General features: G+C 34.0%; 1 protein-coding gene across 3 annotated transcripts; it reads right to left on the bottom strand.

Moving 5' to 3' along the window:
* Positions 1–5023: 5023 nt before the first annotated feature.
* On the bottom strand, positions 5024–10496 carry LOC111021340 (uncharacterized). 3 transcript variants are annotated; one of them, XM_022298260.2, is made up of 2 exons: positions 10339–10496; positions 5024–7058 (listed from the first exon to the last, which is right to left on the bottom strand). In XM_022298260.2, exon 2 carries the CDS (start codon positions 7054–7056, stop codon positions 5392–5394), a length of 1665 nt encoding a protein of 554 aa, XP_022153952.1. In that variant the 5' UTR covers positions 7057–7058; positions 10339–10496; the 3' UTR covers positions 5024–5391. The 3 variants fall into 3 exon arrangements, with proteins under 3 accessions (XP_022153952.1, XP_087974025.1, XP_022153954.1); XM_088117899.1 differs by lacking the exon at positions 10339–10496 and adding an exon at positions 8428–9011; XM_022298262.2 differs by lacking the exon at positions 10339–10496 and adding an exon at positions 7562–7877.
* Between the last annotated feature and the right edge of the window lie 5050 nt (positions 10497–15546).

The raw sequence follows: 15546 nt of genomic DNA, 5'->3' as shown, positions 1-15546 counted from the left end.
GAAAAAAAATAAACTAACAAAAGAACAAACATATAAACCGAAAGATTTTAATTTTGAGAGAAGAGGAAAAAATAATAAGCATTCAACAAAAACAATAATAAGCGAAAGATTTTGATTTTGACGACAACAAAAAACAAAAAATAAAATTCCAACCTAACATTTTGATTTTTAATTTTCAGAGAGAAAAAAAGTGAAAGCAGAAGATGAAACGTAAATTACTAAAATGAAACAGACAAGAAGAAAAGTAACAAAAAGAAAAAGGACGAGTCAAAGCAAGCATAACTCAACTATAATTGGTATGTATGTCCAATCAACAGGTTGTAAGTTTGATCATGTTGTACCAAAAAAAGACGATAGGAAGAAAGAAATGCAGTACGCCGGAGTAATTTCAGGTGATGGGGTGACTTAATAAAATATTAGAAAAACAAGCTTTTATAGAGCAGACATATCTCACTGGTACAAAATTTTAAGTCAACCCATCCAATTTCTCGAGGCTTTTTAGGTGAAATGTCAAAAATAAAATTACGAAGACTTATACGGATTGTTGAGCGTGACAAGTGTTTTATAATATGTCTTGAAGTTGTATTCTTATACCTAGAAGAATAGAAGAAATGTCTATAAATTTCTAATTAAGTCGAGGAAGGTTCAATCATGTAGGTGACTTTCTTATGAATGATCATCACATCTTTCTCTTTTCTATTAAATTTTTTTTAAGGAATCATTAAATCATATAGCCCACAAAAAGAGAGTAAGAATTCAAGGTTGTTGGACATTTCCTTGGTTAGATAGGATACTATGAGCAACTCGTCTTTATGATAGTTACTCAACTTTGGCTAATTATTGCTATTTTGTGCCAATTTTGAAAACCATCTCACAAGGTAGAAACTAATCCTCGTATAGATCTCTTAAGACCCGTCTAATAATATTTTTGTTTCTCGTTTCTCATTTTCAATGGTTTAGAAACATAAGTGTTTGAAATTTTATAAACAAAAAAAAAATTAAAGGCTTGTTTGGTAACGTTCTCGTTTCTTGTTTTTTGTTTCCAATTTTCTTAAGAAATCTAAGCATTTTGCGACTAGCTTTGTTTTTTGTTTCTCTTTTTCTGGGAACATTCTTGCAATTGTATAGAAATTTTGAAAACAACCAAAACAAGTTTATTCGTTCTTGTTCCCATTTCCAATTTATTCCAACACATCAATAAAAAAAATTGTTTTATCATACTTGAATTCATGAGTGTTTGAGTCATGCAATTCATTTTTCTTCATTAAATATGAAGAAACAGAAACAAGAAATAGGAACGTTACCAAACGGGGCCTCAAATTTCTAGTTTCTTGTTCTCATTTCTATTTTTCCCCCCAAAACGTAAATGTAAATAGTATTTTATCATTCTTTACTTATAAAATATATAATAAAAACTAAATATTTAATTTAAAATGGTAGGCGTTTTAAAACAAGAAACAAAAATCGTAAAAGAGAATGCGAGAAACAAGAAATGGAAATAAGAAACAAAAAAACATAAACATTATCAACTGGGTGTTAATTTGTTCCCTATCATCATACTGTCTATTACACAATTGGGTCTTCTCTTTGAACCACTTTTATAACATCACATGGGAAAATTTGCCTTGCTTTTGGAATTCTCCAGAAATCCCTTTTAGATTTTTTTTTTTTACATGTGGTGGCCTAAATCAACAGCAATTCATCCATGGAGCTAATTATTACATATTCTCATGAAAAAATTAATCTTGGCTTGTTGAATTAATACATGAAGCAAATCTAAACTTAGACTAATGATTATCATGTTAGCTTTTTATTATTATTTTTTTACAAGATTTTAATTTCCCACCTTTGTAATGCTATATTCTTAAAATAAAATTAATTAAAAAAAAAAAACTTCAATTTGCACCTTTGAACTTAGATGAGTGAATCAATTTTAATTTTAAACTTTCGATTTGAACAATTTAAACCTTAAAGGTTGCAATTAATTTCCTCGATTAGGTATGATCCCATTTTTTAATGATTAGTTATCCCCACTTGCTTGTTGATACATGTTGGAAAATATAAGTATAGCATCGGAAAGAGGTGCTTCTCCAGAGAAGGTGATAAAACATAAAACTAAGATAACTAACTTCGAAAACTTAAACAAATCAATTCCCACTTGACCCATTCTTTTGACTACGCTAGCATCATCGGATACACGACAACAGAGATTCTTCCAACTTCACTCTCAAGGATGAACTTGTAGACTATTGAATTCCAACTTCGAGCTCTTTCAACTCTAAACTACCATGTGTGCCTATTTAGAGCCTTTTCTATATGAAGTCTAACATTTGCTGGTGGCAACATCAGCCTACGTTATATAAGACTTTGAGCACTTGGATGTCCTATTTTTGCAAGTATTAATTTTTCTAATTGTGGTAGATGCTTTTAATTAATTAGATTTGAGCATTTTGTTGTTAAGTTTGAGGGTTTTTAATTTGCTCAATTTTGTGGCTAGGTTCAAGTACTTTTGTCATTAGGTTTGGACATTAAATATCATTTCGAGTGTTTTGTTAATTGAGATTTTGGAGGTATTAATTAAAAAAACATTTTTTATAGTTCAACAAAACGGGTCACGGCATTTGAACTTAGGGAGGCAAGTAATACCTTAACTAATGTCGGTTGTAATACTCATACGAGTTCACAATTTAGATTGATGAAATTGATAGTGTAACATTAAAATTGACTCACCCACCCTAAATTTAAGAGAGAGAAATTTGAAAGTTTTAGAAAAAGAAAGAAAGAAAAAAAATGGTGGTTGTGGTTCATGGGGATCTGGTGTTGACTGTTGGGGCTAAACTGTGGTCCATAAATTAAAGCATCATAGAGATTGGTCCATATAAAGACTGCACAAATTATATATGTGACTTTTATTCTTTTAGTGATGATAATGTTAACCTATAATGATATATATTTGGTCAATGAATTAAAAAAATTTAAATATTATTTTAGTCTTGTACGTACTTTTGAATTTAGTTCATTTTAATTCCTATATTTTCAAAACGTTCATTTTACTTCTTGTACTTTCAACTTTTGTTCGCACTTTCAAACCATCTTTTATGGTCCATTATTTTTAAAAAGAGACCAATTTGATCTCTATTTTTAAAATCTTAACACAAATTTTATAAACAATGGGGATCCTTTAATACAAATTTATGGTATACGTCAAGAAATTTATGAATGAAGTGTCATGTTAAATTTTTTTTGTTGAAAGAACACGAGATAGATAAAAATGAAAATGAAAAGACCAAAAATAGTCACTTTTAAAAAGTATAGGAACCAAAATAGACGTTTTAAAAGTATATGAACTTAAATGAATAAAAGTTAAAAGTATGACGTTTTAAAAAGTACAGGGACCAATATCTTGTCTGCTACATTCCTTCTACTTACTGATGTTGTGTGATGGTGATGTGATGGTGATTGCAGTGGGTGAACATGAAAAGTTCATGAGAATGAGATTCAATGGGAGGAAGAGGAATATCCAATTTATGGTTTTGGAGATTCTTATGAAATGTAAGACCCACTGCGTCATGGAAACAGCACAAAGATGAAGATTAAGAAGCAATCAAATCGGTAGGATAGATGGTAGAAAAAGGGTGCGACTGTGTGAGACGGAGTAGGAAGGACACTTTCCGCTTCGTACACGTCATCTAGGCTAGAAGTCAAAAGCAAATTCATAGGAGCGCGTATGATACCAAACTATTATAGCAATACGGAGATAGCTGATGTCTTGAGCTCATTATAGGTCCTTCGACTATATCAAATATATTATTAAGAGTCTGTTTGGTAATATCCTCGTTTCTTGTTTCCTACCTCTTAATAAAGAAAAACATAATTGCATTTGATAACCATTTTTTGTTTTTTACCTTTTTTATTGAAAAAAGGAAGGTAGCCAATAAATTTTTATAAAAATTATTTTTTCAATTAAGTATTCAAAATTTTTAATTTTTATAAACACTTTTTAATATTTATTATGCATTTTATAAGTGTCAAAGAACGGTAAAACAATAATTTTATCTATGTTTTGAAAAAAAAAATTGAAAACAGGAGCAAGAAACAAGAAATTTATGATGATATTTCCAAAATTTCTATACAATTTTGAGTGTTCCTAAAAAATAGAAACAAGACACCTAAATAGTTGCCAAATGCTTTAAGTTTCTCAACAAAACCGGAAACGAACAAATAAGAAACATGAACATCATCAAGGAAACCCTAAGCAATCACAAAATCTGCAGGAGGAACAAAAGTAAATGTAGAAACAAGAAATAAGAAATTTGGTTCTCAGTTTGCTCAGGATCTTTGGTATCGTTTCTTTTTGTGCTTCGAGATTTCCTAGGTTTGTGCCAGGGATTGTAGGGCTATGATGGAGGAAGTGCTCTTATTCCCCCCTTTTCGGGATAAGGGTCATTTTTTGTGGCAAGCTTGCTTTCTAGCTATGTTATGGGGTATTTGGCTGAAGAGGAATCATAGAGTGTTTAGGAGGGTGGATAAGTCTATGGACTATGTTTAGAACATTGTTAGATTTAATACTTCGTCATGAGGCTCGGTTTCTCAGCACTTTTGTAATTATTCGCTTGGTCTTATTCTTTTGGATTGGAGTCCTTTTTTAGGGGGCTTCCTCCTGCTGGGCTGTCTTTTTGTATGCCCTTTTTAGGCCTTTTTGGTGTTTTTTTTTTTTTTTATCTTTTTCATTTTTCTCAATGAAAGTTTTGTTTCATATAGAAAAAAGAAGAAAGAAACTTGATTCTATTGTTTCCAAAATTTCTATACGATTTTGGGAATGTTTCGGAAAGAATGAGAAACAAGAAACCTAAATGATTGTCAAATGCTTAAGTTTCTCAATAAAATTGAAAACGAGAAACAAGAAACATAAACGTTACCAAACTGGCCTTACTCTCACAAAATCTGCAGCAGGAACAAAGCAGATATAGCAACAGGATTTTGGTCTAAAGGTATTACAACAACATCCATGGTATCAACAAACTTCAAAAGATAATATCCTCTCTATTAAGACCTTTTTTTGGCATTCTCATTTCCCCTTCAACAATTATTAGCTCTTTGCTTCAATTGTTTCAAAGAACATAAGGAAACACATGTTTCCTATAGCAAAGCCTAACCAAAAACCTATTATCATACTTCACAATAAGCCAAAATAGCCTACATGGGTCTTTGAATAAAACTCAAAATCATAAAAGTATGAAGCAAATTCCCGTGGGAGCTCTCTACATGTAATGGACAGAATACTCAAGAAAATGGAAGCAATTTCAATTCATTTTACACAAAAGTAGTACAAAAGGACTCAACATATTTCTATTTACATACCACAAGTTCCAAGCCTCTGGCTTAACTGAGTTACGTTGCTCCTCTCTGAATCAAAGAAGGAGAAGGCGGCGCCATAGTTTTATCTGTACCTTCTGCAAGTTCTTCTTTCACTGAAGCAAGTAGTCTTTCTGGACTATAATACCCCGTTGAGTTAAGAGTAAGAGAATCACCTGTGATAATCTTAGATGGGCTGGATGCGTTTGCAAGCGGAGAACGTGCACCGGATTTGTCATCTTCACCGAGTGCCTCGTTACTCTCATCTGTCTCTGCTTGTTTTCTGCAAAACTTCTCTTGTACTATATCATAAGAATTCCCAGTCCGTGCCTCCTGTGCCAGAGTACACCAACAACAGAAAAGCCATAGACTGCAGTCAGCCACAGCAGGCTTGCCAAAACAGAAGTTATATGCTGGCAAATTGTATCTCTTTCTCATCCGTATCCGCCAAAAACCGCCATAAAGTAAACCAAACACACAAAGAATAATCCCAGCAATGGCCATAATCGTCCTAACAGTTCCGTTATCAATATTTACAGCAGCTAAGAGAAAAATCCAGAAAGGAGCCATACAAAACAGAATGAATGTCACAATATGGACATACATGTTTCCAAAACCCAGTCTCTCCATATTCCACCCAAATACACAAAAACTACAGAAAAGGGAAAGGTATGCTAGAGATATATCATCCCAAAAGTCTAGTATCCCGCCACTCCACTGCGGCCTGTTCTCGATAATTCTATGCTCATCTCTTGTAGCAAATGAATATTTTTTCTCTAGTGATTTCAACCTAGACCGTTCTTGTTGATTACCAACGACTGTCTGATTCTGAAGCTGTGCTTCCTCGTCGAGTTCAGAATCATAATCCTTCCCCAAGGGACTAATAATGGAATAGATACCAGCAATGGCAGGTGCAGCAATCGCAACGGATATGCATATTCCTACTCCTATGGCTGGACGCTGAGGCCTCCTATAACCCAGATTAAGACCACAAAGTGCATATTGAGCAAAGCAGTTCACGTTTAGGAGAATTATAACCACCATCATGTGTGCCCATTCATGAGGTTTATAAGTCCCATCTTTGCAGTAAAGCTTTCTAAGTCTGGCAACATCTTCAGGTTTCCATCTAGATAGAAGTATGAGATGGTGGATTCGCTTTGGATGTTGGTACAGACACATAAGGGTAAACAATGCATTCAGAATTTGATTGTTGACTTCAAACCAAACATCTCTTTGGGACTTCTTGGGCAATGCACCGTTTAACATCCCAGTCATGACAAGGAATAGGATTGCACCTGAAACAGCAACACCAGTGATCCAGATGAAGAGAGCCATGTTCATTGGATCTCTGATCCATGTTTTGCTCATGTTCAGAAGTGAAGCCCAATCAATTTTCTTAGAAAATACTTCATTTAGGCGTTCTCGAAAATGGTGACTACTTGAAGAATGCACAGATCGTGAAACCTCATCTCTATCTTTGGCAATCTGCAGGAACCTAGCAGATGCTGAGCCAAATTTGAAGAATCTTCTCTTAATAGGAGCGACCACAGTAATGGAAACAGGGGATCTTCTTTGTGTGACTTCATCATTCAATAAGGTCTTTTGAGATGTAGAAAAGTGGAAAGCACTTTGAGCTTCTCCTTCTTTGCTATTAGATACTTCTATTTCCCCATTGCCATTTGTATCTTTGGTTGAGGCCATTCCTACAAAATGATTCAAAAATTCTCAAAATCAATACCAGAAATGCTGCACAGTTTACATATCCATCAAATGGGCCGTGAGACAAATGTCTTTGTATTCGTTACAGCCAGAGTCAAACGTTGGAGGATAGCAACAACGCATTAAGCACAAGAAATGGGATGCCAAAGAAACTAGAAACATGGAAGTTTAAGAAAAATCTCAAAATATAATTATCCAGCTTTATGACAAGAATCAGAATCACGCGCTCAGATAGAAGAAAAGGAAAAAAAAAATCAATCTCAGTCAAAACAAAAGCTAACCCAGAAAGATAAACCAATCCTTGCGATCAAACCTTCCCCAAAACCAAGAGGCCAACACTATAAACGGAATGATCGAGAACCCAATTCACCAAAACACACCAAAGTTCAGCATAACTAGTTCGCCTCACAAAGAAGTAGAGGAACCCACAAGCTGGGGAGATTTAAAAACTTGCATACAAGTCAGAGCCAATACAACAACAACATACCTAAAAAAATTGAAAATCTGCGGATCCCACGAGGATTCTCCCGAGAGCAGATGAGTTTAATGATCCGATTTTAATCAAAATTATGCTTATCATCAGCAAGGTTCCGGTGAAACATCGAAAGTTCAGAGCAGAGTGATTTGTTCACCACCACAGTGCAAAAGATTGCGTTACGAAGATCCAGTTTCTTCGATAAATTGAGAGTCAAAGGAGCGAAGGCAGAGGTCAAAGCAGAAAGCGAGTAGGAAAAATCGATGGTGGGTGGGGGTAGAAGTTGGCAAATAAACGACGTCGTTACAAGGAATCTTTGTTAAGCCAGCGAGCAATTTGCCTTTTTCGATTTTCCTTTTTCTTGTGATACCCAAATCTGTCATTATTGATATACTAAACGTAGCCTTATTGGCTTTGTTTGACACTTTTAAATTCTGTACTCCAAAAAAAAAAAAAAAAGGACACTTCAAATTAAAAAGTCTAAATTATTGGTTGTGAGATTATCATTATTTGCCAGCCATCTTTTTTCTTCTTTTTCTTTGTCCCTTTATTTATTTATTTTTTTTATAAAAAATTAAAAAATAAAATAAGACCACTAAGTGTAAGGGTTAGATCAGAAGAGCGCAATCAGGATCTGTGAAGGAAAATAATTATACTCATGATGTCGGGAGAGAATCCATAATTAATTGAGAGATCTTGTCAATAATAGCACCCCTATTTAGAATTGTGTTGGGAAATAATTGCCTCCAAAGTTTGCCTTATTCTCTATTGGTAAGGAAGGTTTAAGCAAATTTCCCAAATCTGGTGAATCTCAATACAATAAATACTCATAACCTCAACAAATTCCAAAATGGTGTTCAAGTCGAGCGCTGTCGCACCTCCGCCGTCGTTTAGAGTCATCCAAATAAATCATAGGCGGTTACCCTCTCCAATTTTGAGTATGATAACTCTTCAAAACACCCTGATGATAAAACCACGAACCATATATAACAATGTTGTCTTTTATTTTGTTAGCCACAACAACACTATCGACATCCAACGGAGAGATTCTCGATACCCAACCAGCAGGAAAGAAAGCCCCTCCCAAAAATCGCCTCCACAACAACAAAATAGGTCTTTGTTAAATCTCGACTCATGCTACTTCTTGAAAAAAAAACCACGGAAGAACTAGAACAAAGTAGATAGAAACACCCTTTGGGGCCATTGGACACGATCACTCCCCTCTTCACTTTTTTCTCTAATTCCTTTGAAAAAACTCAATCTTCATATGAGGAGAGGCTAGAGAATGGCACGGCCTATAGCTAATCTAAACTTTCTTTGAAACTTACTATTAGATAACTATTTTGATATTTCTTTTTAATACTTGGATGGATTGTGGCAAATTATTGGTTTCCATATACGATATATTTTCATCTATGCTAGTGCATATACAATAGGACCAAAATTCAATCGATTTAATGTTCAAACAGGCATATCAAATCAAGATACAATCTTATGATATATTTTTATTCATTATTAGTGATTTGACATTTCTATCTCATGATATAGATATTCAAAAATCACAAAAAAAAAAAAGACGAAGAAGAAGAAGAAATTATGAGTTGAAGCCTTGTTTGAACGTGATAAAAAATCTTGTTTAAAATGGGATTAGAGAAATTTTTTTTCTATATGTTTCAGAGTGGAAAAACGTGGAGAGTCTATCTTCAGTTATCTAAAATCCCCAAACCTAACTGCTTTAATTATCTGCCCTCTAAGATATAATGTAGATCAAAGAAAAGGTTAGTGGGGGTGAGTGGATTCGAACTCGTGACCTCTGGGTTGGAGCAGAAATATATGTCAATTACCGCTGAGCTACACGCTCATGTTAGCAAAGAAAACTTAGTTTAGTTCTCTCCTAAACATAAGTATACTATTGACTTAGTTCAGTGTAATTCGAAGTAGTCACACCACTGCATAGATATAAAACTGAACATTAAAAAAGGCAGAACAATGGCAAAAAGTTCCTAAATCTGTAACTATACTCAGTATGAATTCACTATTCAATTCCAATTCTTGGAATCTAACATAAACATACCAAACGACCATGTTTAATTCTATGTATCAAGATTAGAGAAATTCATCTCTTCTATATTTGAAGACCGTACCAAAAGTTTCATAATTCTGTAATGGCTGGTGAAGGCAAGCAATTTGAAGATATAGAGGATATAGTTCCTTTCATATGATTAAGAATGCAAATTTGCAAAAGCTTGAGAACTCCTCAAACCATTATCAGATACCGAAACAAAATTATTTCCTCTGTCAAGAACACCATTGCCAAAAATCCTCGACAAAACTCCCAAATACCTAGGAAAAATAAGAGAAATGGAGATAGAGAACTAAGGACCAAAGGGACCAAAATCACTTTTTTCATTACTTTCCATTAATCATGTTTGACAAATTAAAAAAATTTGATTTTCACTTTAAATTGATTTTCAAGGTCCCCAAGCAAGCCCTAACTCATCTCTACTTGCTTTCAGCCTATTCTATTCTCCAACCAAACCCAGATTCAATCTCCATAATTTCCCCCAAATCTTGAGTTAATTCTTAATCCATAAAGTGGGAGGGAAGTTGGAGAGATTAGCTTATTAATTAATTAAATAAAAGAGATCAAATCCTAGCTTAGCTGCCCAGGCAACTATGGATCAGAGTATTTAGCAAACAAAGACAAGACAGTGCAAGACATTAAAGGGAAAATGGAGGATTGAATGGAAATTGAACAGCCATTGCTTAAGAATAAAGCATGAAATTACCTTCAGTGTTCAATAATAGAAGAATCGCCTACCGCCAATTGCTGCTGGATCCTCAGATTGAATGCAAATTCTTGGCTGTGGGAGCCGCCCGATTTCTGCTGTGTGGAGAATGGGGTAGTGGTAGGTAAAGACAGGAGAAGATAAGTAGAAAAAAACAAACAAAAAGATAAGTAGATTTTTCTCTCTTTTTTATTAAGGAAAAAAACACGGCTAACTCGTTTTAAAAAATGGTCAATTTATTGTAATAATGATTAAATTATTATGAATTTTTAATTAAATAGATACCCAATAACCCTTGAGTGTCCGATTTTTAGATGTCTCAAAATCCATGCTCTATATGTCATCTATGTGTCTTTTATTCATAAACCTCATATGTTCCATTATCCATGCCATATGTTGAAATCATAAATGCCCTATGTGTCTCAATTTTAGACATTATTAGTGTCATGTAAATCACACCACATGCTTATCTATGGCCTATAAATAAGGTCAATGTGGTGCTCAATTAGTAGTGAGAATTTGTGAGAAATTAGTGGTGAGAATTTGTGAGAAATTAATGAGAAATTTGGTGGGAAATCAAGTTTGAAAATTGGTGGGAAATGTCATTTTGAATTTTGAAATTTCTTTATTATTTGAATTGTTTTGTTTATTTTATTTCCCCGACGTTGCCTCGTTTCGTTCCTCAATTTTACAACACGTTATCAGCACGAGCCTTTGTCATTTCCCCTGTTGAAGGTAGGTTCCGAAGGTAGGTAATTTAATTTTTATTTTTCAAGTAATATGTTGTTTTCATATGTTAAATCCCTAATTTGAGTTTTTTTTGAGATAGTGTCACCATGACAAATTTAACCAAATTAGAATTTGTCACTCTTGATATCAATGGAAATAATTATTTGTCATGGGTACTAAATGCTGAAATCCGTCTTGATGCCATGAACTTGGGAGAAACCATCAAAGAAGGAAATACAACCACAAGTCAGGAAAAGGCAAAAGCCATAATTTTCCTTCGTCACCATCTTCATGAGGGGTTGAAAATGGAGTATCTGACAATAAAAGACCCCCTTGCCTTATGGCAAAATTTGAAAGAAAGATATGATCATCAAAAAACAGTTATGAATGGATGCATTTGAGGCTCCAAGACTTCAAATCAGTAAGTGATTATAATTCTGCACTATTCAAAATCAGTTCGAAATTGAAGTTATGTGGAGAAAAAATTACTGATAATGATATGCTAGAAAAGACATACTCAACCTTCCATGTCTCGAATATACTCTTGCAACAACAATATTGAGAGAAAGGTTTTAAGAAATATTCTGAGCTCATATAATGCCTTCTGGTTGCTGAGCAAAATAATGAGCTATTGATGAAAAATCATGAATCTCGACCAACGGGAGAAACGCCATTCCCAGAGGCGAATACTGTAAATTTCAATAATCGTGGTCGAGGTCGAGGGCGTGACCGTGGCAGAGGAAGAAATAATTTTTCATTTCGTGGTGGGCGTTATAATCGTCCAAATTTTAAAAGAACCACACGAAATGTTGATCATAAAGAAAAAGCTCCACAAGATCAGAATTCCAGAAGTGTTGAAAATAAGTGCTTCCGATGCGGTATGACTGGACATTGGGCACATATTTGTCGTACATCGAAACACTTAGTGAATCTTTATCAAGCTTCCTTGAAAGAAAAAAGAAAAAATGTGGAAGCAAATCTTGGCTACCAGGATGGTGATATCTTTGACACTGCCAATATTACAAGTTTGGATGTGGCTGACTTTCTTGAATCTCCTGGAGAACAAATTGGCACAGTGAGCACAATGGATGGAATAGCAAGTGCTTCTTTTGATTTTGAGAATATTTAGAACTAATGTTTTTTTATATCTTTTATGTATGTTTTGTATTTCAAGTTTTTTTCTTCTTCCTTCTTCTTATTGTAATTATTTTGTTTAGAAGCATGGACAGTTTTCATATATTGGATGACTCGAAAATGAGCAATGGTGATCTATGTCTGGCAGACAGTGCGACTACGCACACAATACTGAAAAGTAGACAATATTTTTCTAAATTGACAATGCTGAAAGCAAAATTCAATACTATATCAGGTTCTGCAAACTTGATTGAAGGTTTTGGAAAAGCAGACATAATTTTGCCTAGAGGAACAAAATTTACAATTGACAATGTATTGTTCTCTAGTCAATCAAAGAGAAATCTACTGAGTTTTAAAGATATACGTTGCAATGGTTATCATATTGAGACTGATAACAAGAATAATATAGAATATCTCTATATTATATCTATTGTCTCACATAACAAATGTATACTTGAAAAGTTGCCTGCTTTATCTTCTGGATTATATTATACTCATATACGAGTAATGGAAACATATGCAACTACGAACTTGAAGTTCATAAATCCAGATATATTTACCATTTGGCATGACCGATTAGGTCATACTAGGTCCATAATGATGAGAAGAATCATTGAAAATTCACATGGACATCCATTAAAGAACCAAAAGATTCTTCAATCTAATGAATTATCATGTGATGCTTGCTCTCAAGACAAATTGATCATTAGACCATCACTATTTAAAGTAGGGACTGAATCACCTACATTTTTAGAACGAATTCATGGTGATATATGTGGACCTATTAATCCACCAAGCGGTCCTTTCAGATATTTTATGGTGTTAATAGACGCATCAAGTAGATGGTCACATGTATGCTTATTATCAAGTCGAAACCTTGCATTTGCAAGACTACTTGCTCAAATAATAAAGTTACGAGCACAATTTCCTGATTATACAATTAAAAGTATTCGTCTTGATAATGCTGGTGAATTTACATCCCAATCATTTAATAATTACTGTCTAGCAATTGAGATAAATGTTGAACATCCTGTAGCTCATGTTCATACACAAAATGGTTTAGCAGAATCATTCATAAAACGATTGCAGTTAATTGCTAGACCATTACTTATGAGAGCTAAGCTCCCTACATCTGTATGGGGACATGTTATTTTACATGCAGCGTCGCTCGTACGCATTAGACCAACATCTTATCATAAATATTCCCCGTTACAATTAGCTTATGGCTAAGAGCCAAATATTTCCCATCTGAGAATTTTTGGATGTGCAGTATATGTTCCAATTGCTCCACCACAACGTACTAAGATGGGTCCTCAAAGGAGGCTAGGAATATATGTTGGATTTGATTCCCCATCAATTATTAAATATCTTGAACCCTTGGCGGGTGATGTATTTACTGCACGATTTGCTGATTGTCATTTTAATGAGACAAATTTTCCAACATTAGGGGGAGGAATAATGAAGTTGGAAAAAGAAATTACATGGAATGCATCGTTATTGTCTCATTTCGATCCCCTTACAGATCAATGTGAACTTGAAGTTCAGAAAATAATTCATTTGCAAAATATAGCAAATCAATTACCAGATGCATTTATTGATGCCAAGAAAGTGACCAAGTCACATATACCAACTGCGAATGTTCCATCGAAAATTGACATCCCAATACAGAAAGTTATCATTAATGAATCTGCAACACGCTATAAGCGTGGTAGACCAATCGGTTCCAAAGATAAAAATCCTCAGAAAAGAAAAATAGTCAATAATCAAAATGACACAATTGAGATTGAGGATATTCTAGAAGAAATCCTAAACATGACTACTCATAAAGATATTGAGGAAAGTCAAGTACCTGAAGATAATAATGAGATTTCAATGAATTACGTTATGACTGGAAAACGATGGAACCAAACTAATGTAGTTATTAATGATATTTTTGCTTATAATGTTGCTATTGACATTTTATCTGAAAGTGATGATTGTGAACCAAAATCTATGAAAGAATGTCAATAGAGAAAAGATTGGCTTAAATGGAAAGAAGCAATCCAGGCAGAACTTAACTCACTTTCAAAACGTCAAGTTTTTGGACCAGTAGTCCGAACACCGAAAAATGTTAAGCCTGTGGGATACAAATGGGTATTCGTAAGGAAAAGAAAAACAATGAAATCACAAGATATAAGGCAAGATTGGTTGCACAAGGTTTTTCACAAAGACCCGGTATTGATTATGAGGAGACATATTCTCCTGTGGTGGATGCGATTACACTAAGATATTTAATTGGCATGACTGTGTTTGAAAGTCTTGACATGCATCTTATGGATGTAGTCACTGCATATTTATATGGAACTCTTGATAATGATATTTATATGAAAATTCCTGAAGGATTTAAAGTACCCAGTTCTAATGCTCGGGAATTGTATTCCATAAAGTTACAGAGATCATTATATGGATTAAAACAATCAGGACGGATGTGGTACAATCGTCTAAGTGGATATTTGTTGGAAGAAGGATATAAGAATAATCCAATATGTCCTTGTGTTTTTATAAAGAAATCACAGTCGGGATTTGCCATTATAACTGTATATGTTGATGATTTGAATCTAATTGGAACTCCTGAAGAACTTTCAAAGCCAATAGAGTATCTTAAGAAAGAATTTGAGATGAAAGATCTCGGGAAAACAAAATTTTGTCTTGGCCTACAAATTGAGCATTTAGCAGATGAAATATTTGTACATCAGTCAACTTATACAGAGAAAATTTTGAAAAGATTTTATACGGATAAAGCGCACTCATTAAATATTCCAATGGAAGTTCGCTCACCTAATGTGAAAAAAGATATATTTAGACCTCGAGAAGATAATGAAGAGCTTCTTGGTCCTGAAGTATCATATCTTAGTGCAATTGGTGCGCTTATGTATCTGGCCAATAACACAAGACCAGATATAGCATTTTCAGTTAATTTATTAGCTAGATATAGTGCTTATCCTACAAAAAGACATTGGAATGGGATTAAGCATATATTTCGCTATCTTCGAGGAACGACTGATATGAGTTTTTTTTATTTAAACAAATCAAATTTTGATCTAGTTGGATACGCAGATTCTGGATATTTATCTGATCCACATAAAGCTAGATCTCAAACCGGTTATTTGTTCACATGTGGAGGAACTGCTATATCATGGCGATCAGTAAAACAAACCATAACAGCCACCTCCTCAAATCATGCTGAAATTCTTGCAATTCATGAAGCTAGTCGAGAATGTGTATAGTTAAGATCAATGACTCAACACATTCGTGAAACATGTGGTCTATCATCTAGTAAAAATCTTCCAACGATACTTTACGAAG

Source organism: Momordica charantia (assembly GCF_013281855.1).
Source record: "Momordica charantia cultivar OHB3-1 chromosome 9 unlocalized genomic scaffold, Mcharantia_2.0 BLBB01000009.1, whole genome shotgun sequence".
Lineage (NCBI taxonomy): Eukaryota > Viridiplantae > Streptophyta > Magnoliopsida > Cucurbitales > Cucurbitaceae > Momordica > Momordica charantia.
The sequence above is the reverse complement of the archived record's forward strand: the minus strand, read 5'-3'. Positions and strand labels throughout refer to the sequence as shown.

Coding starts and splice junctions, on each gene's coding strand:
- LOC111021340 (XM_088117899.1), bottom strand. CDS start 8,449: ATGACTCTAAACGACGGCGGAG. Junction 7,059..8,427: donor GACTCTAAACGACGGCGGAG/GTGCGACAGCGC, acceptor ATCATTTTGTAG/GAATGGCCTCAACCAAAGAT.